General features: G+C 37.2%; 1 protein-coding gene across 2 annotated transcripts in view; it reads right to left on the reverse strand.

Moving 5' to 3' along the window:
- Positions 1-11,735: 11,735 nt before the first annotated feature.
- LOC131242635 (uncharacterized) overlaps positions 11,736-23,437 on the reverse strand; it is a 35,380-nt gene continuing 23,678 nt past the window's right edge. The window contains exons 2-7 of one of the 2 annotated variants that reach the window (XM_058241399.1): positions 13,684-13,847; positions 13,461-13,523; positions 13,200-13,247; positions 13,038-13,088; positions 12,116-12,176; positions 11,736-12,024 (exon numbers count right to left, since the gene is read on the reverse strand). In XM_058241399.1, coding sequence (XP_058097382.1) covers positions 11,978-12,024; positions 12,116-12,176; positions 13,038-13,088; positions 13,200-13,247; positions 13,461-13,523; positions 13,684-13,830 — 417 coding nt within the window. In that variant the 5' untranslated portion in view covers positions 13,831-13,847 and the 3' untranslated portion in view covers positions 11,736-11,977. The remainder of the gene's footprint in view (positions 12,025-12,115; positions 12,177-13,037; positions 13,089-13,199; positions 13,248-13,460; positions 13,524-13,683; positions 13,848-23,437) is intronic. The other variant, XM_058241400.1, reaches the window with a different exon arrangement.

Here is a 23,437-nt window from a genome sequence, read left to right on the forward strand (position 1 = left end):
CATGAATTTAACGGCAAAACTGTAGGGTCTACTGAGAAATTGAAGTCTTATGGATATATCCGGATAAGAGCTTCTGTCAAAAATACTTCTTTTGACGACTGCTTTTGTTTTTTTCCTCTCTTCAGTTAGTTCGACCTGATTACCTATTCTTCCCCTATATAAATAGGGAGCTTGGACCAAACTACTTCACATATACGTAATTCGATACGGCCAACATAGAACTGATTGAAGCCAAAAATGATATCTAGGCTAGCTATCTCTTATCTCGAGATATCTCGATAGGTGACTCTGACAAAAATAGAGAGAAATATCATATGAACATCATAGAATTTTATTCTTCGAACCTTCTTACTCACTAATTTGGTTTTGGTCAAGCTGTTCCACTTTCATGCTATTCACTTTCCTTGAATCAACCAATACATACGTGCCGACATATTAAAGATATTTCGAATATAATCACTGTTATTACTTCTTATATCAATACTTCCCATTCATATTCCCTAGTCGCTCTCCCTCGGCGTCCATCTTTCACAGATTCATTCAAAGTATGAAGGTTCGATTATTACACTCGCCGATGGAAGAGACTCATCGAGAATATATCCAATAAGTTATCTCCATCTCATTTCCTGACAAATCCACCCATAGAGACTTAGACATCTACCGTTCGATGGAAACAGACAAAGTCTAAAGAAACAGGACCTTTCACCAGTGGATCGTCATCACCTCAACCCCAAGAATAACCAACGAAAAAATAGAAAAAGACTGCTCCAAATTTGGTTATCCAAGGTAACCTCAACCATATTATGGTCATTCAACGTTTCGAGCATTTTTATTTTATGAAATTCATTCATCGACAATCTTACGCCAAGCACTAGCCACACAGTTTTCTTAATATGGTGATTGACAAAATATTCATGGCTACCTCGTTGTCGACCGAAATATGGAGAATGGGACATCCATTCATATAAGTTGATATAATTAACGGCTTAAGATGTCGTCACATCACAAACGAAGGTTAATCAAAAGTTATTTTCTCATGATCTATGCTAGATTTGATAGTGATGGAATATGACACTTAAAGTTGTTTCTTATTGTTGTTAACCTTCTTTTTAAATCAATGTTGCTCCAGTTTCTTCAATGTCTCCTTTAATACTACTCGGCTGATTTGGTTTAGCTAACAAATTAGGAGGAAGCGTAAACACCATGTTGTGATTCATTTTTATTGGAGGTAAAGTTATGAAAGTAATAATTGTTTATTCTTGTCGATTATCTTCTTCGCCATTCTTCAGATTCATTACTTGCTAAAAATCGACGTCTACCTGTATAAATCTTGCATTTACCAATAATTCTTTAATCAACATTTCTTCCTCCGGGGTGTCATATTGATTCGAATCTCCTTCACACAATCACCTAGCTTTTTATTAGCAAGTTCTTATTCACCATGAACTGTTTGTTGGTTTTCATATAAATTAGTTATTTTAGTTTATGTCTCTTGTTTTAACTGTTCACACAAGTACAATTACAATCATCATTTGGTCGATTATGCATTGTTGACCGGTTTTGTCGGTTCTGTGTAAGATTTTTTTTTCTTTCATATTTTTTATAGACCGCTAACTGCCGTTGCCAACGACGTTTCTGCATCCTTGTCATTTTCATCGGATACTGCGAAAACTTAGGATGAACGACTTTAATCCACTAATTGACAGTATTCATAATTGGTTTAACCATTCGAGATTACTTTTCAACATATCTTCTTTGAAAAGTATGATGTTTTACACACAAGTTAGTGTTTAAAGTAGAAATAGCTTAGGTATTTCGAATATTGTTATATTTGTCATATCTATTACCTTGACCTTTCAGCGAATAAAATTCTTCTGTTAATCGTTGTTGCTGAATATCTTTATAACATCTTTCACACATCCAATTATCTCTAATCGTCAAACCACTACTAGAAGAACACTGCCCCCTAGTGTTCTTTTAGTTATTATCCATCATATATATGGCATTATACGGCTAACCATCGTGTTATTCTCTCATCGATCTAACTTTTTTTTCTCGGTGTAAAGGCATTCATACTTCGCAGATCTGCTTTAACTATGTTAATCCATAACATTAGTGAGAACGGGTCAACATCGACCAACATAGCACCATTCTCTTTATCTGAAAATTTAAGCATTCATGAATATATGTTATCTTGAACCGCGTTTTTTAAAGTAACTTTTAGAATGAAAACATGAACCATTCCATTTACAATATTTTACCTTTTTCAATTCATCCAGTAAAGGGATTCTCTGTTTTAACAGAAGTTTAATAAGTTTGACCATCAATAAAAGATCAAATGTCTCGTCAGCCTTTGTAATATCAAAGGAAGATCGCATATCTTATTCCAAAGCTCCCTTAACTATATTAGAATCTTAAACAGATAATTCATCATTGGTCTTTGTTAAAGCCTTATAAACAAATGGTTTATTGAGGTTGATTTCAACCAATACAATTTCATAATTTGGGTTACGATAATAAGTATCAAAAAATGAGTTTCTACTTTGGTTTTCCTCTTTGAGCAGCCATTCATACCCGATTTCTCGATCCGACAAATTTGCCAGGTTTTCAAAATTCACTTCTTTAAATTTCTTCTGAAGTTCCATGTCTAAACCTTATATAACTAATTTCACAAATCGAGGTTCCAACAAAAATACTCAACATCTATTCTTTACTTTTTAAAACTGAGTGATATATTTTTCAGCTGGTTCATCGAGTAGTTACTGAGCCAAAAAAAAATTAGCTAAGGGAAACTCAAGTTTACTTCGATAAGATTGAGTATGGAACATTTTTTCCATATCTTGCCAAGATTGCACCAAGTTTATATGCAAATTAATATACTAGGTAAATGTCAGCCCGTAGGTAAGAGTATGAGGTTTCCTATTAGAGGTACTTGTAAATCATGAGTAGGCTGCAAACCGGGCACCTGACCTCCGATAATGTCGTAATTCGACACAAATGGTCCTACAATCTGCATATTATGATTCAAATAATTTTTAATAGGGTTGTTAAATTAGTCATTTCGTCCATTCCTCATAATGCCTACTTACGGTGGCATATTTCGGCCTATTACATCCGGGTTTGACAGTACGTTGCATGGAGGTATCATCAATATTTTAAGCATGGCATTGTTAAATCTCTAAATTTATGTATTAGGTTGATGGTAATCCGGTAATTTATCATTAAGAAAAGTCGCAAGGCTGTTTATTGCTTTAGTTTGTGTCTGAGAATATCCAGCTTATAACATGTCTTTTTCAGTTAATTCTCGTAAGCTAATATTCACACTTTCTAGGACTCCATTAGAATACACAAAGTTATTTTGTGATGTTGATACTACTTTTGGAATTGCTGAAACTGGTAGAGTAGGGACCTTTGGTTTGACCTACATTGTTAATGCTTCAGGAGCTTATTTTTCCATATTCCTACTTACTTGAGTAGATCATCTATTCATGTTGTTAAAAGTTTCAATTAACAACTGCATACATGTCCCACCGGGCGTGTCAAAAGTGTCGATCCTTAAATTTAGTTGTGCAAAACACGTGTGAGGGTTGTGGGCGTCCCAGAACTGATTGGGTCCGATTCAAACCGCGACAACCGACCTTTGGTGTTGAGATAGAGCATAGTTTGGTATTAGCTTGATCGTTTGTCTATTCGACCAACCGTCGTGCGTTCGTTACTTAGGCGATTGGCAGAGATTGTGACTCTTCCTCCAAATGAACTCTTTTTAGGCTTAAAATTTAAAGGACTTACAAATGTGCAATAGTTGTATAGTCGAAATGAACAAAAAGAAAGGAATGATCGAAATGAATAATGAGGAGAGATGGATACGATAAAAGAAAATGCGAATGAATTACCAGTATGGGGAATCGCCTACCTGGGTAAGAGCAACAGGTGCTTCTGAGAGTGATGTACTGAGGAGTGAAGGAAAGTAATGTCGAAGATTACGACTATATATGGTCAGCCCAACGTAAGAGCGTAGCCAGACGGGTTCGTAAACTGTTACCTTCCTTCATATCCAGTATGCAGGGAAGAGAACTACAAGTATTGGCTACAACCTAAGTTGGTCTGACAGATACACAGGGATAGATTGATCCTAAATTGACACTAAGATCCGCTGCTACTGAGCAGGGAGGGACTAATCCTATATATACAATGTTGTGTTGGATTAATAATTGTGTTTGTTATTTGGGTCCGGGGGGAGGGGGGGGGGGGTGCTGGCTCTTAGATTTGCTTATGGTATTTATAGCCTTCAGGAAAAGGATGAAATAATAATCGTCTATCCACATGTCTTCATTATGTGCAACCAACTGGGAACTGGTGGTTATACTTTATGTACCATGATTTCACCCATAAACGTGCACTTTGAAGTTGGCATGGCTTGGGTAACCACTTGCCCTTATCCAATGAGACTAAAATACAAAAAATACTCAAGGCTGAGTCGAACATCGGCCTCATACTACCTACTCTTTTCAAATGTCTTTGGTACCATGTGACAATATCAATAATGTTCATCTGATTCGTATAAATTTTGGTCCAAACAAAGCCCAAAAATGAAATAGATTAAAATCTAGGTGGAATATATCATAGGAAACAATGGTAATTGAACACTCAACCGTTAAAAAACTTCTTAGAGCCTATTGTTATATTTTCTATGCAATAATCTGTTAATAAGGTCACACAAACTTAGATGAAGGGAAAAAGAAAAACAAATATCAGCTTGACCGAAACTTTTGTAGACTACAATGAGTCTTTTTAATGGTCAAGCACCACTGTTTTCCATTGTATTGTCCATTGGATATTTGGATTTACTTCATTTTTGAGCTCCTGCCCCGAAATAATAGGGCAAAACAGACTAACAGCGTGGTGGATATAGAATACATACATCAAAGTGGGCCACATGGTAAGGGCCGCACCATCTTTGAGTGAGGCCGGGCTGCACCTATTCAGCTCCCACAATGGATGAGATCCTCGCTATGTTGTTTATTTGCCATCGAAACCTTTCATCAAGTTAGCCCTACGCGGAGAAAAGTCCACCAACTAGCATAAAACAAAAGTCAGGTGTGCCACCACTAGGAAGCCGATTTGTACAGAGTAAACTCTGTAGGGCCCACTGTGGATGTATGTGTCTTATCCAAGCCGTCCATCCATTTTTCTAGATGCTTTTAGGGCATACATCCAAAATTGAAGCTTATCCAAAGCTCAACCAGACCACACCACAAGAAAGAGTGGGGATAATTACATCCACCATTGAAATCTTCCTATGGCCTGCAGTGATGTTTATTTATCATCCATCACAAAGTCACACAGACATGGATGAAAGAAAAACACAAATATCACTTTGATATTAAAAATTAAAAAAAAAAAAAAAAGAAAACTTCTTTAGCCCCAGATGAACTTTCAACGTTATGCATTCAATTCCCACGGTTTCTTGTGGTGTGGCCCATTTGATCTTTATATATGGTTCAATTTTGGGCTCACACCCTAAAATGTACTGGTAAAGATAATGGACGGTGTGGATAAGAAACATACATCACAGTAAGCCCCACGGAGTTTACTCAATACATTAGTACTGAGTAACCCAATAGTCACGCCAACTGAATTCAGTGGTTATAGACGTGACTTTACATTGTCCATGTGTGACCCACTTGAGTTGTGGATCCAGCTGATTTCTTCTTCTTTTTGTACGGTGAACATGAAATGGTGCAACGTACGGATGGAGTAAGTGTCACACAAAAATCAAGGACGGACCGACATAGCCCCCATCTTTCATGTGCGTGCTTAAGGGTTGCGGACATTTCAAGGACTCGTGAAGAGGGAACACCTGGAGTACGTCACGTGATGAAACAATACTGTTTAGAGATTTGACCAGACGTGGCACCTTCTGGTGGATCCAGGCTGTTCATCAGGTAGGGTACATCATGATCGTTGCTTCATATGGACCAAAATTATTTTTGGTTGAGGTTAAAGTTGTACCATAAAAATGAAGAGTTAGAAAAGGTCCAATAATCCATATTCCAGCTATATGTGTGGTCCACTTTATATGTGTGTTACCCTTATTTTTATTATATGATTTGTTTACAATATGCCCTCCTTGATGAATGGCTGATACTTCCACTCTGCTCGGCAGGGTGCAGCACATATGTTAAATGTGTTGACACGTGTAAGCCTGCACACTGTCACTAGCTGAGAACGAACAAGGGATTTAAGGGGGTCACCGCGATGTATGGATTTTATCTGCACCGTCCATACATTTTTTTCATATCATTTTATGGTACATTCCTGAAAATTAGGCAGATTGAAGGCTCAAGTTGACCACAAAGTGGGGATTAAATACTTACCGTTGAAAAGTTTTTGGGACCAAAGAAGTTTTGGATCAAGCTGATATTTGTGATTTTCCTTCATCCATGTTTATGTGAAATTATGAAACATGTTAGATGGAAATTAACCATCATGGTGGGCCCTAGGAAGGTTTCAGTGGTGGGTGTCATTATCACTGCCGCTTCTTTTGGTGTGGTTCACTTGAGTTTTTTATATGCCTGTTTGTTTGTCTTGAATACTAAAATGATATGGTAAAATGGATAGACGGTGTGGATAAAAGCCACACATCAGTATGGCCCCTCAGAGCCCATGTCCATTCCTTACTAGGGAGAGGCGGGGTAGTAACCAATCTGCATCCCATGTGGCCAACGTCTTTGAGTGCCGATCGTTGAAAGTCCTACAAAACACGCCGATTATTTTACAACACAACTTTTAATGTGTGGAATTACTATGGGCCTCACTAATATTGATGTGTTAGATCTAAACCGTCCATCAATTTATCCGTATCGTTCTAGAGCATGAGCCCGAAAATTAGGCACATCCAATGGTCAAGTGGACCACACCACAAAGCAGTGTAAATTAGATGAACTACATGTGAAGTAATGCCAACCGTGAGGTCTATTTGACATCTAACCTGTTCATAAGGTCACACAGACCTGGATGAAGGGAAAACACAAATATCAGATTAATCAAACCCGTTTGTGGCCTCAAGAAGTTTTCACTGGTGGGCGACAGTTCCTACTGTTCTGGTGTGGTCTACTTTAGCTTTGAATCATCTGAAAAAACGGATGGACAGTGTGGATCTAAGAAATACATTATCGTGGGCCCAAGTAAATTTCACACATCAAAAATTTCCATCTTTGCTTGCTACGGGGAGAAAAGAAAACCGGCAGTGTTAACCTGTGAAACCTCTGTAGGCTCCACCTTTATGTATTTGTCGGATCCACATTATTCATCCATTTTTACATATCATCCGAGGGTAAAAGACAAAACAAAAAAAAAAACAAAAAAAAACAACTGATCCAAGGCTTAAATGGCCACGCTACAAGGAAACAGTGGAAATTTTATTCTTATCATTGAGAACTTTTTGGAGCATTAGAAGACTTTAATCAAGCTAATATTTGTGTTTTCCATTCATCTAAGTCTGTGTAACCTTACAAAGAGGTTAGATAGAAAATAAACTTCACGGTGATTCCTAGGAAGTTTTCAAAGGTAAATGTTCAATCTCGGCTGTCTTTTGTGTTGTGGTCCACTTGATATTTGGATGTGCCTCATTTCTGGGCTCGTGCTCTTATAATGATATGAAAAAATTAGTAGACAGTGTGGATCTAACATACAAATCATAGTGGTACCCACTGAAGTTAAAAGTTCTGTCGTTTAGTCAGGCAACCTATTCGGGGAGCTGTTGTCATCAGCGATGACATGGACCAATGAGAAGTGACGACCAGAATTTCCTAATTCCTTCAACACAGACGATCGGCACTCGAAATTTGTTGAGAAGTCATGCTATCTGTAACAGAAAACGGAGGGATGGATCATCGACGTGTTTACATGTGAGTGGGTTTTCTCCGAATTTGTAGGGAATATCCATAACGACAAAAAAACAACTACAACATAAATAAACAATATAAAGAGGCCATCGAGATAGCACTAGTAATTCAAAAACCCACACGAGAAGAAAGGATTTTTTTTTTTTTTTTTTTTTATTAAAAAAAACCATTTTGTTAGAAAACCTTGCAAATCCGCGATCCAGATCCTAAAGGCAATTGCATGTCATCAATTCTTCACGCTATGCTTCCATAAGGTACGGTGATCTTCAGAATGTGAACTGTCGACCACTCTTTCTTTTCTTGTTTTTCTTTTTCTTTTTCGGTTAGCTTGTTAGTACACCCACTGTGGGTTCACACTTCAGTGTTAGCTACCGCCTTTAGGGAATCGATACCAAGAGGTCAGTGTTGAAACGAGGTATCTTTCACTCAGTCTACCACTTGAACTATGGATCTGGGTGTGTTTGCCACTCTTTCTAACCATCCATTTATTTAGTAAATGTGTGGCCCACCTGATGAGTCAACCAGGTGATTTTAACACCAATGATCAAAATAGATATCCTTTTCGACTCTCCATATTTCGAATGAATACATGGTATTAAATTAATTTCATTCATTACCATCCAATCAGCAGCATTATTGCCTCCTTCCTAAAGATCACTTCGCATAGATTGATGGACAATTTCCAAATTTTCATTTTCTTGTTCTTTTTTTTATTATTTTAATCCAGATAGGAACAGCTCGTCCATAAACAATTTAGCTGTGTTGGACTGTATCGGCTTAAAATAGCGGGGATACGACTTGGTTTTGGAGGCAACTGATACTGAAAAGGATTTTTAATCCTCAAGCTGGACCCTGGTATTTCATTTTTGGCCATTCCATATGCAAGCTTTCTAACAGCCAGCTAGACTTGTCACACTAGAGTGAGGATTTGGGCCTTGAGCAAACCCCAGGTGGGGGCCTAACCAGATGGTCCGAGATCAATCACAGAACTGCACATATGAAAGCTAAGAAAGACACTGACTTCTATTTTTCATCATTAGTATGGTAGGATGGGTGTTGCATCAAGCTTAATGTTAAAACGCTCCTATTCAATTTCATGGAGTAAGCCCCATGTGTTTGAAATCAAATTTCAATAGTTTCTATAGCTGAGATTTTATAATCTCTCTTCTCCAGTAAACCACCAATTAAGTTTTAGCACCTAAGGATAAGATAATGGTGGTTGTGAGGTTGATGGATGGTGGGGCAATCTACGTGCAGGGTAACATGGCCCATCTTTTAACTCTTCTCATTGTCGAGAATAACTGTGAATGCTCCTTGCTTTCTACGATGAATAGAATTCACACTTCCAAACTCAGAGCTGTGGAGGAAGCAAGAAAAGCAAGTTGGGTTGCAACCGGCTTCAATTTTCTAAGCTGCCCCAAACACACATCTAAAATGTTATAGCTGAAAAAACGAAATTGATCCTGATTTGGGAGTATACATCCAAACAGGCCTTACTATGATACAGCACTGGGATACTTGTCGCTAAGATCATCATGTAATGTGTACAATGCCTTCAAGACTTAGCATTTCTCTAACAGTTTTGATTAATCATTTATGGATTGCGTTAAATTGAGATGTGGGGTCTTGCTTTATTTTGATTAGATTTTTCTTCCACTCTAATTTCTACTCATTGCAGGGACTTTTATTTTTAATTAATTTTTATCATTTAACGTACATTTTTTTTTAATGCTTTCGCCTTTTCAGGTCACAATTAACATCTGTTCCATGGATGCCCGAGTTTCAAGTTACCTTAAACTAGGGCCCTCACCAGAAAACCTGAGTTGAATTTCCTTTTTGGTTTCTCTTGAAGATGTACCACACATCGTTTATTTGTCTCCTACTAATAAAAGGGGAGAGATAAGATTCTTTTTTTTTTTCCCACAGGCACGCACACGCACACCCACACACTCATGCTAGTGGAATTTCACCACCTATGGATACTCGAACCCTTGACCTGGTGTTGAAACTCCTGAGAGTATACCACCCGAGCAAGAGTAAGGATCCGGGAAAGATAAGATTCATCTCTTAAAGCATCATGTTATGATGTGGCAGGCATCCTACCATACATATGAGGTTCCCATCGATCAATCTAGACTAGGGCTGTCGATGGGTACCCAATGGACCTGACCTGATTTTAATGGGTCTGGATCCCATTTCTTGAACCCATTAAGAAATTGGATCTAGTTGGGTTCGGGTCTTATGGACCTGGTTAAAATCGAGTTGGGTCAAGTAGGTCCAATTCTAATCATTGTTCCGAGTATCGGCAATATTATTAATAATATTGCCAATATTATTGGTAACTCTAACTTGGAGATACCAATAACACTGGTAGTATCAAAAATTTCAAGTGTGGACTATGTATAGCTAAGTATCACCAATGTAATGATATTGCCAATGTTTTCAACTATTTTTCTACAAGTATATTGTTGTATGATGAAATGCAGTTTTTTATGTGTATATGTATGCATGTATGCATGAATTGATGGATGGATGGGTAGATGGATGGTCGGATGGATGTGTGTGCGCGCACGCGCATACATGCATGCATGGATGGAACATGAATGTGTGTCATTGTATGCATGCATGCATGGATGGATGGATTATGCATGTGTTTGTATATATGTATGTGCATGCATGAATGGATGGTTGGATGTATGGATGAATGGATCCCCACCATTTACTCCATATTTCCCTTATGTTTCCCTCCATATTTCGCCAGTGTTCCATGAGTCAACAACAAATGCTTTTAGGGCTCCATTAAAGGAAAACTTATTATTTTATTTCTAAATATGCAAATATGTACCCTTTTTGCTATTATTGATTCTTAAATATGCAAATATGTACATTTTTTGCTATTATTGATTCTTAAATATGCAAATATGTACCTTTTTTTTTTTTTTTGCTATTATAGATTCTTAAATATGCAAATATGTTCATTTTAGCATCTCTAAAATATCGTTGAAAAATTCCACCATTTCCCCCATGTTTCCCTAAGTTTGTATTACATTCCTTTAGTCTCCTATTAAAGGGAAACTTATTATGTGCACCTCTTTTTGCAATTATTTTGATTCCTAAATATGGAAACATGCATATGTTAGCATTTTGTGAAGTTTCATTGAGAAATTCCACCATTTTCCTCAGTTTTCCCAATGTTTCCTCAGTTAGCCAATGTTTCCTCAGATAGCAATACATTTCCAGGTATCGGCAATATCGATACATATTTCCATATCCCCAGCCACAATAAATGTACTGATACCAATATTACGAACACTAGTTGTAATAGTAAACTGATATATTTACACACATTGATTATTCTAGCAAATGAAATGAGGTTTCAAAGACATGCGAGGTAGCCCATTTACATACCATGCATGTGCACCTGTAAGGTTGGTCCAGCCATATAAATGCTTTTATCTGTCCCAAGCCCAACTGGGAACCGAGATCCAAAGACCTGATAGGTACCCAAACCCAATCAGATATAGGTCTTGACTCTTCAAAAACTAAATCTGGACCTGAATGATCCAGACCCGACAAGACCCAAACTGTCGACCACCCTAATCTAGACTGTGCACTTCAACCAGTCAATGTGAACTGTTGCCTATTTTTTCAACATCAAATTCACTCTTGATCAGGTGGTTAGATTGTTCAGTCAGAGAAAAATTTGCCCCATGGGAAACCTTAGGTGGGGTTCATGTACAGTCGGAAAGATGTTGCATCATAAACATGAGGCCATGAAGTGTATTAAATCATTCCGCTTGATTAAAAGGACAATTGGTAGAAGCAAGCTAAAGCTCAAATGTCTGCCTTTAATAAGAAAGTAAGAATACATTGTACGTTTAGAGAAAGAGAACCTGGCGAACCAGAACTCCCAGCAGTGTCAAGTCTCAGGTGTGAAAAACGCTGCAGTGGTTTCTTGTTATAGAAAATGCAAAAACCATTGTATCTCTTATTAACAGACGCAGGAGAGCGCTCATCACCTTCAAATATCAGAATGATCGGAAGCTCTGGAGAAATTAAAAAATCAATAGCTATTGCTCGTTGCTGCTTGGATCCTCGGAAGTAGCATTGCCTCCATCTGCAGAAAGAACACACGGTGAGGTTCTTCTAGAGAAACAACAAGGAGAGAATATCAGGTCTTTGGTGTGGTTTAAGTAGCAAGGACCTACCTTCACCATCCGCAGGAGCATAAGCTGATCGCCGGGAACGGACTTGCTGGTGTGGTGTCGGCTGAGAGAGAGAGAGAGAGAGAGAGAGAGATGTACGTAAGAAGTGACATCTTTAAGGGTACTTTTCATCTGCGTGAAAATTCAAATTTGAATTTTTTTATGCATAAACTGCCTACTGCTTTTATTAGAGAGAACAGGATATGTTTCCGTTTTATAAAGAACTTCATTGAACTCACACGAACATCTGGACTAGTAGCAAAAGTGCCAACTTAGCATGTTGTTTGCGTCAGTACCTTTAAATCATAAGGTGGAACAAATGTATGGAAACAATGGATGGTCTAACATAATTGGCAATGAATCTACAATCAACATACACGTGTCACCCACCAGCTCCCATTGCTTGTTTGATTTATGGGTCACGTAAATTTCATTCCATGAGATCACATTTGCTAGACTTTGCCATGACCGATTCCAAGAGCTCATGTGAAAGATGGTTGTCTGGTTGGCAGCCAATAGTAAAGCCTTTGTCAACCTACCATTTAAAAGCCCACCCCAAAGTAATGGAAGAAAGGCTAAGATGGCTGATGATGTGGCCCACTGGAGGAGTTGACCCTCCTTTTTCGGGGCCCAGTCATTTACACAATGAGGCCCAACTGATGCATGGCCTGGATGTCTGCAACACATGCTAGCTTGGCTCTTTTGGTTGTAAAGAGTTTATGTGAAGCTTAGCAAAAACACCTGCTAATATGGTTGTGTAATACAGAACATACATCGTATAGAGTTCAAATGAAGTATAAGCATATTCTGATATAAAATGTAGTGGATTGAGGGAAAGTGGACCATAAGCAAAACAGCAACATGATGAAAAGAATGGATGGAACCAAAAAAAAAAACAGCAGCATCGAACTAAAACCCAACAAACCTGCAATTTTGGCCGAAGTGCCTCAAGTGGACCTTTGGGCTTCTGACCTTGCTGTTTACACACACATCCACAAAAACTAGGTGAAGACAGCCCTACTCAATGTCATGATTAGCATTGAACGACTATAGCTCATATAAAAACTGAGATACAACACAAAAATACCTTTCCCAATGCCCAATCAGCGGAGTCGAAGAAAGCTCGTTCATGGTCCTGAAGTGAAAACAGAAGCAAAATTATGATTCATTCAAAATCCACTAATTACTCTAGCACAGTAATCTTTCAGGTAGTACAGAGATAAAACTTGTGATGCAGATACATCATATATTTCCTTTTTTTTTTCCTTCTCTTTTTCTTTGTTCTTTGTTTTTTCTAATCAATTGTGGCATCAAAGATTTCACATTGTGCATAAGAAAGAATTATTACCTTTGAAATGAGTGGTGGTTTCTTAGGTAGAATTCCTCCATACTTCTTCTTGATCACTTCCTCCTACAGACAAAACGGTTATTATCAATCTTGAAAGACCCAGCGACAATAAATTGACACTAGTATGAATAGCTTTGCATTCAGTAACACATGGATTTCATAGGTGCATGCAGACTATCAGAATATTATGACAACATAAACAGACTACAAGAATGTATGCTACCTCAGCTTGGGGTGAGGGCATGGAATTTTCATTGCTTTTGTCAGGATGATCTGAGCCCTCCACAGGGAAGTCTCCGTCCGCTTGATACCTGAGAACATCCTCTGCATGATCTTGCTCTTTGGCAACATCAGCCTTAATGCCCGACATATTGCACTCGAACTAATCTACAGAACAGAAGATCCATTGGTAGGCGTCTTGGTTTCCATCCAAAATCAATTAAAATATTCCATCAGTGTAACAACAGATGGTTGGGAACCAAATAGATTAATTGGAGTGGAACAAATCACAGAACAAAACAAGGAGCATGATCATAGCGTGCAGGCGGGCCCAATCAACAAACCTTGTTAGACAAACCATGAACAGGAAAGGGGTGATAATTCATCTTTGAAACTGAAACTGTTAAGAGATTACTAAAAACTGATTGTGTGGGTCAATATGGGCATCGATGGGACCTTGCAACAGAAACTTAAAGATCCTAAGGTTCAGGATTACCACCTGACCAAATAGAGGTGCTGTTTATGAATCAACAAGATTGAAGATGTTGCTTTCTGGAATTTTTGTTGTTTGAGATTTCTTACGATTCCTTTCTTTTTTAACTTTTGTGCACATAGTTTAAAAACTTGAAAACTCTACTCTACTCGAAGACTCAATTCGACTCAACCCAATATTTAATGATTAAAAACTGGGAATATTTTTACAATTTGTGGATGCCTGGAAATGCTATGAGTATAAAAGTAATCAAAGCTAAATCGGCAAATGTGTGCTTGTCCTGCTGATAGACACTGTTTCGTTGACTACTTGAGGTTGTGGATCCAAATCCCACAACCCACTTGAATTTTCATTTAAAAGCGAATCAACTCAGTGAGCAACTCAGTGCGAGTCATGCCGAGTTGTGTTTAGTTGATCAAGTAATTGAGCCGACTCAATGAGTCTGAACCGAGTCAAGCTCGCTAGTGAGTTTCTCAGTTCAATTTCTGAACAAGTTTAGTTCACTTGGCCAAGTTCGAGTTGAGTCACCAAATTTTAGAACCATGTTGATGGGAAGTCGGGATCAAAGAATTAAAACAATAATTTCAAGAACCCAATTCTTAGGAGGTTCAAAGCTCTCTTTGTTGTGTAGATTCTCTTGCTTTATCAAAATACATTACCTAATTGATCTACACCCCTGATAGGAGCATTTTTTACATGGTCAAATAACCAGAAAGTTTCAGTGATGTGCAGACTGGATTTTTATTTTTATTTTTTTAATAAGAGCCAGTTCTTGAGGATTTCTCAGGCCACTCTCCCACGTCTAATTTTGATCATAACCCAATTTGGTTAGAGACCATAGAATCATAGATTAATGAGAGAAGAAGAGAAGAGAATAGAAGAAAAGAGAGAGAGTTGGGAAAATGAAGGAAAAAGAGTTGGGGTTGGACATCCCTACTCTTTCCCTTTAAAAAAAAAAAAAAAAACACAAAATACCCTCACTAATAATGTTCCTATTCCAAACAATGCATATACAATATAAACACTAAATATAAAAGAGAGAATCTAGGTGGGCCTTACAATGGAATGGCCTACAACCACATCCATTAGGTGGGTCGTACAACTGTATGTCCACTACCTCATACATTAACACTCCCCATCAAGCTAGAGCATAAAGGTTATTAAGGCCAACCTTGGAGTACATGATGTTTGTTGTAAGATACATGCTTTAGAAAGATGTTGATTAAAGGATTGGGACATATATTCCTTAGCATTATCAAAATGAAGGACACTTTTGAGTCAAATTGATTTTGTATTTCCATGTGAAAAATGCTAAAATAAAGAATAATTCATATCTGTCTTTCATTAAATAAAACCAAGTTATTCGTAAAAAATCATCAACAAATGTAACAAAATACTTATACCCTGACCCACTGGAAATTTTAACCATCTCCAAACATCTAAATGAACTAAACTACGGTTTTCCACAGATGGAAGAAAACTAACATGATGATGTTTACTTAACTCACACACTTAACCCTTTAAAACAGACATGAACGATATAGCACATTTGAGAATCTTCAACAATGGATGACCAAGAAGGTAGTGCCATTGAAACAAAGAAATGTTCTTATGTGCTACTGCACCAACAACGTCACGGTCAAGATAGTACAATCATCATATTCATGTCCTTCACCAATCTTCTTCTTCATCTTTTACAACCCAGAAAACACAATGCGAAAGAAAAAAAATCACAAAGCAGTTGAGATATTTGGTAAGCTTGGTAATAGATGGAAGACTTAAAGGGAATTTAGGGACATAAAGGACAGATGATAATGAAAAGAAAGAACTTAGAAGAACAGTACCCATTCCCAATACTTTGGACTGAGTTCCATCTGTCGAAGTGCCAGATGAACCCATTAACATTGTATTAATAAAGGAAAATGCAATGGACTTACCAGTTGTATGGTCAGATGCTCCAAAGTCAATGACCCATGAAGCAAAGAACTTGGATCCTAAATAAATCATACCTGAAGTCACAAATGTAGCCGTAGGAGTGAAAGTTGTTGCAGAAGTAACATGAACAATCTGATTCTGTAGATTTTTCAGCAACTTGGAATACTATTTTTGAGTAAGCATAAACATCTCTCCGGACATACATGGTTGTTGAGTTGTGGACGTAAAACTAGCTGAATACGACTCACGGCTTTTTACACTGAGATGCATGATTAGCCTATCCTGGCTTTCTGTAAACATCCTAGCATTTTTTAACAGAATTATTCATAAGCCCACAATAGATACACTTTCTAGGTCCAAGACCTGCTTCACCACGACCACCTTAATTGCCTCTGCCACTACAACCACTACCTCAGCCCTAATTAGTAAAAGATACTAAAGCAGAGTTGTCATTAGCTCCACTTGCAGAGCCAAGAGATACACATTGGAGGCAAGAAAACACTTCATTAAGAGATGGCACATCCTTACCACCCAAAATCTTTGCACAAACCAGTTCATGTTCGCATTTTAAGCCGGATAAAATCTTAGCTACACTGAATTCCTCTAATTGCTGACATTGCTTCTCCAAATCAGTGGTAAGGAGTCGATACATATTCAACTCTTCCCACATTCCTTTAAGTTTTGAATAATATTCACCAAGTGATTTATCTCCTTGTTAAAAGTCAAATATTTCCTCAAATAACTTATACATCCGAACAATGTCTTTGTCTGATTAATACATCTCTCATAATGCATTCCACACTTCTTTTGCAGCATCCAAAAACATTACATTCGCACTACTGACAAGTTCCATAATATTCTACAACCATGTCATAATCTGAGCATTCTCCTAAATCTATTGATCATACATATGAGAATTCTCATCAGGATTTTCAATGGTCAAGTCTTTTTATTTGCCTTGGCAGTTAAAAACACTTAGATGGATTTGGACCATTGAAAATAGTTCCTTCCACTTAATTTAATGGAGATCATTGGAATCCCTAGAAATCGGATGAAATTATGGATCCAATTCTCAAATCACTTTTCTCTTCCATTTAGGACAAGGAACTGAACATATACCACAAGCTTATATGAACACGGGCTAACCTTTCGCGACCAATGAATACCCAACTTGTACACTTCACATGGTATGCACACCACACTTGAAGAGAAAAATCAGCCCGCATGTTCCAACTAATCAGAGGGGTCGATGATCACGAACTTGGAATCCGACAATGGACACATCCTCACGTCCCACACATGAGAGCTGATGACCATGAACACTTCATCACCATTTCATGCACAAACTATTAAAAAGGCTAGGCACAACAAAAAGAAATGAAAACCTAAGTTTCTTAAAAAGTTTTTCAGCACAAAAGGGATAAGAGAGACCAAAGAAATAAAAGAATGAAGAAGAATTATAGGATAGAAGAAAGAAAGATCGATTAGATCAACAATAGGGATACTCTGATACCATGTAGAATTATAGATTAAAGAGACGAGAAGAGACGAGAAGAAAAAGAGTAAGGGCTGGACATCCCTACTCTTCCCCATTATATAAATAATAAAAACCAAAAAATACAAAAACACCCTCACGAATAATGTTCATATTCCAAAAAAGTCCTATTCTAATATAAACACTTAAGTATAAAAAAGAAAGAAGCTAGGTGGGCCGTATAGTGGAATGGCCCACATCCACATCATTAGGGAGGGTCATACATCTATACGCCCACATCCTCATGCGCCGTCTCATCCCTTGAAGTTCGGACACATATGGTTACCAAACAGTGATTTTTGAAATCGGTGTGGAATAGTGGAAATTGGAGGAAGTTATCGAGCAAGCTAGTTTCAAATTTTTCCATAAACATCAGGCCTATAGTAGAAAATATAGTTGTGGAATAAGGAATGTTTTGGAATCATCGAAGACAATAATTAAAAAAAGGTCCTAACTATATCTCGAATATTGATATGGAGCAAGATACAATAACACTTACAAGTGAGGAATATGCAAAAGGGAATACTCCAAAAAGGGAGTTCAAGGATGTTCTAAAAGCAGAAGAAATCTCTAAGAGAAAAAAGACGAGGGAGTTATGGTCAGATGGTTAAAATATATATATATATATATCAGCATTTTTTCATCCAGTTGTGAATGCTAGATAAGGCATGTTTTTTCCCTTTTAATGAGATAACGAAGATTATGTGAAATGATTGAAAATCCAGAAGGGGTTAAGAAAGTTGTAGTGGATTTCTATTCAAAGCTTCACATAGACCAAAGTTAGGCAGTCTTAACTTTTGAACACCACCAGCCCTAAGAAAGCATACTGACTTGAGAGGCAGTTCGAAAAAAGAGGACATCAAAAGATTGTGTCCGAATTGGGAAGAGATAGAGGCTTTGGGACTGGATGGTTGCTCCTTGCTTTTTAGCAAGAGCGGTGGAGTGTAATCAAGGAAGATCTCATGGAAGTTACGAAAGAGTTCCATTCATGTGCAAAGTTGTGCACCCAATACCATCCTCCTGCCCAACTAAACCCCAAAGGGGCAGTAGGCAAGGCAGGGTCATGTACGAGCAGCTGCTAGCATGGTATTGAAAAATTGTTACATTACGACCGTAGAGGCTGTTATGTAAAGGTAATGGCCACATCCCTGTTATGCAGGGCTGAATCAATCCGTTATGGAAAAAATGGGCCACATTGGCTAATACACCATTACAAGCCAATACGGCCGAGACTGTTATGTAAAGGTAATGATCACACCCCTGTTATACAGGGGTGAATCAGTCCGCTATGGAAAAAATGGGCCACATTGGCTAATACACCATTACAAGCCAATACGGCCGAGAGTGTTACGTAAAGGTAATGGTCACACCCCTGTTATACAGGGGTGAATCAGTCCGCTATGGAAAAAAATGGGTCACATCGGCTAATATGCCATTACAAGCCAGCCAATACAGCCATATAGGCCTCATTTTGAAAAAAAAAAAAAAATTGAAATTCTATCGTTTTTCTACTTTATTCATTTCAATATTGCATGAAGTTAGAAACTAAGTTTAAACAAAATGTAAGACTATTTTGAGAATCACAACACAAAATGCATAGGATTTAATGATCGAAGCGGAGTGGACCATGATGGGAATATCAGAAGAGGTGCTATCACCTCTTTTTTTTTCCTATTTTTCACTCTTTGCTTTGTTGTACTTATGTAGTGATTACATAACAGCTTATAATTGTGTAATGAGCCTAATCCACCAAATCACGCTTGATTTTGTTTTGAAGCCTAAATATAGTGATTACATAACAGCCTTTAATTGTGTCATCAACCCATCATTACTCATATGTAGACTTACAATCTTAATTATATATTAATATTGAATATTTAGATGCCTAAGTATAGGAGTTTTACTGTTTTAGAATCAGTCTCCAATTAATAGTATCAGGCAGCCCGAGAAAGCATTCTTACCAAAGAATAGCCCGTTACACTATCAACTACATGTTCAAAACCAGAAAAGAATACATATTTGGGATTATCACATTTTTGAATGTTTCCATTTTTTTTAAACATTTCTTCCTTTAAAAAAGATGAAAGTATAGGATTGTAACAGCCGTTACAAGCATGGTTTACAAAATACGAGCTGTATCGAACCTGTAAGATTTATGATTTGAGTCGAATCTTAAGCAAAACTATTTGAATCCCTTTTTATATGAATCTTACGATTTTATGATTTGAATCCTACGATTTACAATTCAAATCCCGATAATGATTCAAATTATACATGTTCTCTTCTATTTTAAGCTTCATGTGACTTTCATTTTATGTTTTTAAATTGGTGGGGGCTTTAAGAATTATTTATATAAAAAAAAAAAACTTTAAAAAAAAAAAAAAAAGGAATCATTTAGAAAAAGAAAAATATTTTATTTTGTTCTATGTAAGAGATTAAATTATATATATTCTCTTCAACGTTAAATTGTAGAGTTTTTTTTTTTTTTTTTTGGATTTCTTACTTCTTAACCAGTCGAAACATTTAATTGATATTTGACTTATCTGGAATGTTTTTATGGATGATTATGATCATGTTGACTTATATGTATTGTGGAATGATGGTCGGAAATCAAAATATCTTTTTCATTGGTATATAGAATGAAATGTTGCTTTTCAATGTGATTCTAAATTCAAGCAAGTTAACAGGAACATAAATTATTAAAGGATCCTTGTATGTTTTTAGGGAAAATTTCTTGAAAGACTTTTTTTTGAAAGGTGAAAATTTCTTGAAAGACGTAAAGATAAGAATCCTTTAACACTGTCATGACATGGTATTACTTGGTGCATATTGATGACAAAAGCAATGTTTTTCGTATCATTATCGCGACCCTTGGTATATAGATGCATATCGGTTATCGCATGGGGTATATCGATTGTATCACATAATGTATCGTTGTTGTTGGGAAACATGGGGAAACATTGGGAAATTGGTTGAATTTTTCAATGAAACTTCAAGGGTTGTTAAAATTAAAAAAAAAAAAAAAGAAGTGCACATAATAGGTTTCCTTTGTATGGGGTCCTAACCTATGCGTTGTCTAACTGAATTGATGCAAAAGTATATTCAAAGTCTATTCATATAACTAACAAATGTAAAAAGACGTGTATAAAAACACAAGCAATACATTCAAAAGCAAAAGAAGAATCACTAGATCGGGTTACATATATATTTGATTTTGTGTTTGGACATATTGGAACTGATTTATGAGAAATTGGGAATTTTCAATTTTTTCTAATTTTCCACAACTCAGTCCATGTCCACCAAATCTTGAAATCGAAGCTCCAAATCTTTGATTTTTCATGCAAAACATGAAAAATCATGTTTTTGTGACACTTTCACATTGATTTAACATGTTTTACAGTAAATAAAAATTAAAATTAAAACAAAAATAAAAAAGATCAAAAATCGAAAATCAAAAACGCTCACCGAATCGAACGGGTGGGATATATCGGCACTACCTGTACATTTCGTATCGCACAAGTGGGATACAATATATATTGTGGGATATATCAGCTGCTATCGTCAATACTGAAAACATTGGGCAAAAGGATGATTATTGTTTTTAATTTTTTCTAATTTATTTATATTTTTTAAATTTTTAAGAAGATCATAAAAAATCTTACGATTTACAATTAAATTTGCAATTCAATACGATTCAACCTCTATTACGATTTGTGATATGGTAACGATTTTCACAACATTGGTTGTAATGGCCATAACGGCCCATATCATAACAGTAATGGCGGTGGCCATTATGGCCACCGTTATCGTTATGGAACATCTCGGTTACAAGGGTCATAAAGACCGTAACAGCCCATATTGTAACAGTCACACAGATGGCCATTATGTCGGCCATACCATTACTAAATGCCTTGGTTACTAGGCATTATTGTCGAGAATGAGCCACATACCCACAGGAGAGCCATGCTCAAGTACATGATCAAGTGGTTGGTTGTACTGAATACAAAGGAGCCCACCAATCCACGTTTACCGACAACAACTTACATACTAACATAGTGATGCCTCCAACTACATGTTTGTGCAGCTATTGTCCTCTAACCATAAAGGGTGCTTTGCAAACAGTAGGATCTAGAGCATGCACTTTTAGACAAGCCCCTTGAACAAGTGTCTAAGCAAGCAGTCTCAAACACATGGCAAACTCGTAGTACCACATGTACTAGCATATAGTGTTAGAATCATGCTATATCATAATTGTGGAAGATGCCAATTAGAAATAAGAGATCTCTATGGGTGAGAAAGCTTCAAAGCAAAGATTTAAGACACTGAAAAATCAAAAGAATATATTCAACAAGTACTAGTGAAAAAAAGAGTTCCAATGTGTATTGGTTTCTCATTTAGGGGTTGTTTGGATGCCTGTAAAATCCTAAAGTTGTAAAGGGATTACAAGTAATAGGATAGCTGGGGTTGTTTGGATACCTACATTAGCTTGTAAAGGCTTTATAGGCCGTAACGCATTACAGCTTTTAGTTGTAATCTGAAACATGATTATAGGTAAAGTCTTTACAACTAAAAAAACATTATACATAATAGGACACAATAGTTGATACAAACTCATGATGTGTGGGGCCCACTGTAATTTATGGTACATCCAATCTGTCCATTATGTGCTTCTCTAGATGCCCTCCTATTGCCCAGAAAAATAGTTTGATTGATCATCAAATGGACCACACGAACGGTAAGGATGGGATATCCACTATTAAAAACTTCCGGATTGCATATGGGGCCCACTATGATGGGTGGAGGACATCCAATCCATCAAGTGTGTGCATGCTTTGATGCCCTCCTAGGGCCCTAAAAAAATTGGGTCATTTTCATGTGATTTGCCGATTTTGGCGAGATTTACCGCCCCAAGATTTATCTAGTGTGAATACCCACTTTCCACATTATAAATGGTTCACCAATTAGCCAAACACATAATTCGTTCACCTATAAACAAATTACCATTTGAAAGCCAAACAAAATAGCATTTAAATAGTTTATACCTGAAACTCTTTTCTGGTGTAACCGTGTAAAGTGTTTACAACTTAAAATTTTACAGGCAACCAAAGGCAATGATAGTGATGCAGGACATGGAAAATTAAATATGATATGCAAGATTTCAGGCTTAAATCCTACCAATTCAGAAACAATCACACAAATTCCACGTCCCACATGAAAATCCAAACATTCAATTAAAAAGGGAACTCTATGCGGGTCCAAGCCGACGCAGGCTAGGACTGGACCAATAAAAATTATAAACCAAACGATGTCAAAGGGAAATAAAATCAACTACTCGTGCATAAAAATCAGTCCCTAATCCAAGGGATTCCCTAATTTTAATTCAAGGAACACTAAAGTGATAAAAAAGGGGTAAATCAATTAGGAATCATGTAATCTAGGGTTAGGATTCATGAAAAACGGCTATGAGAGGATAAAAGAGGATAAAAACCTAAGCCAAAAGATGATCCCGCGTGTGCACAGCAACAATGGCCTAGACGAACGTACATGTGATCCCGGCCGCACGTGTATGGGGCCCACTATTCAGAAAAAGGCCACCTTAACCCTGGACGGCCAGGGATGGACTCCAAAACCTCCAAATCTCAGCTCGATCCAATGTACGGTTTGTGCGTGGTGCTCCACCGAAGTTTCAGCTCGCTTGCGGGCCGAAATCTGAAAACTTGCTGTAATAAAGAAATCTGATGCAACAAAAGGACAAATTCGAAGTATGGATGGTGGGGGAAGATGGAAAAAAAGATG

This window comes from Magnolia sinica, chromosome 4 (genome assembly GCF_029962835.1).
Source record: "Magnolia sinica isolate HGM2019 chromosome 4, MsV1, whole genome shotgun sequence".
Taxonomy (NCBI): Eukaryota; Viridiplantae; Streptophyta; class Magnoliopsida; order Magnoliales; family Magnoliaceae; genus Magnolia; species Magnolia sinica.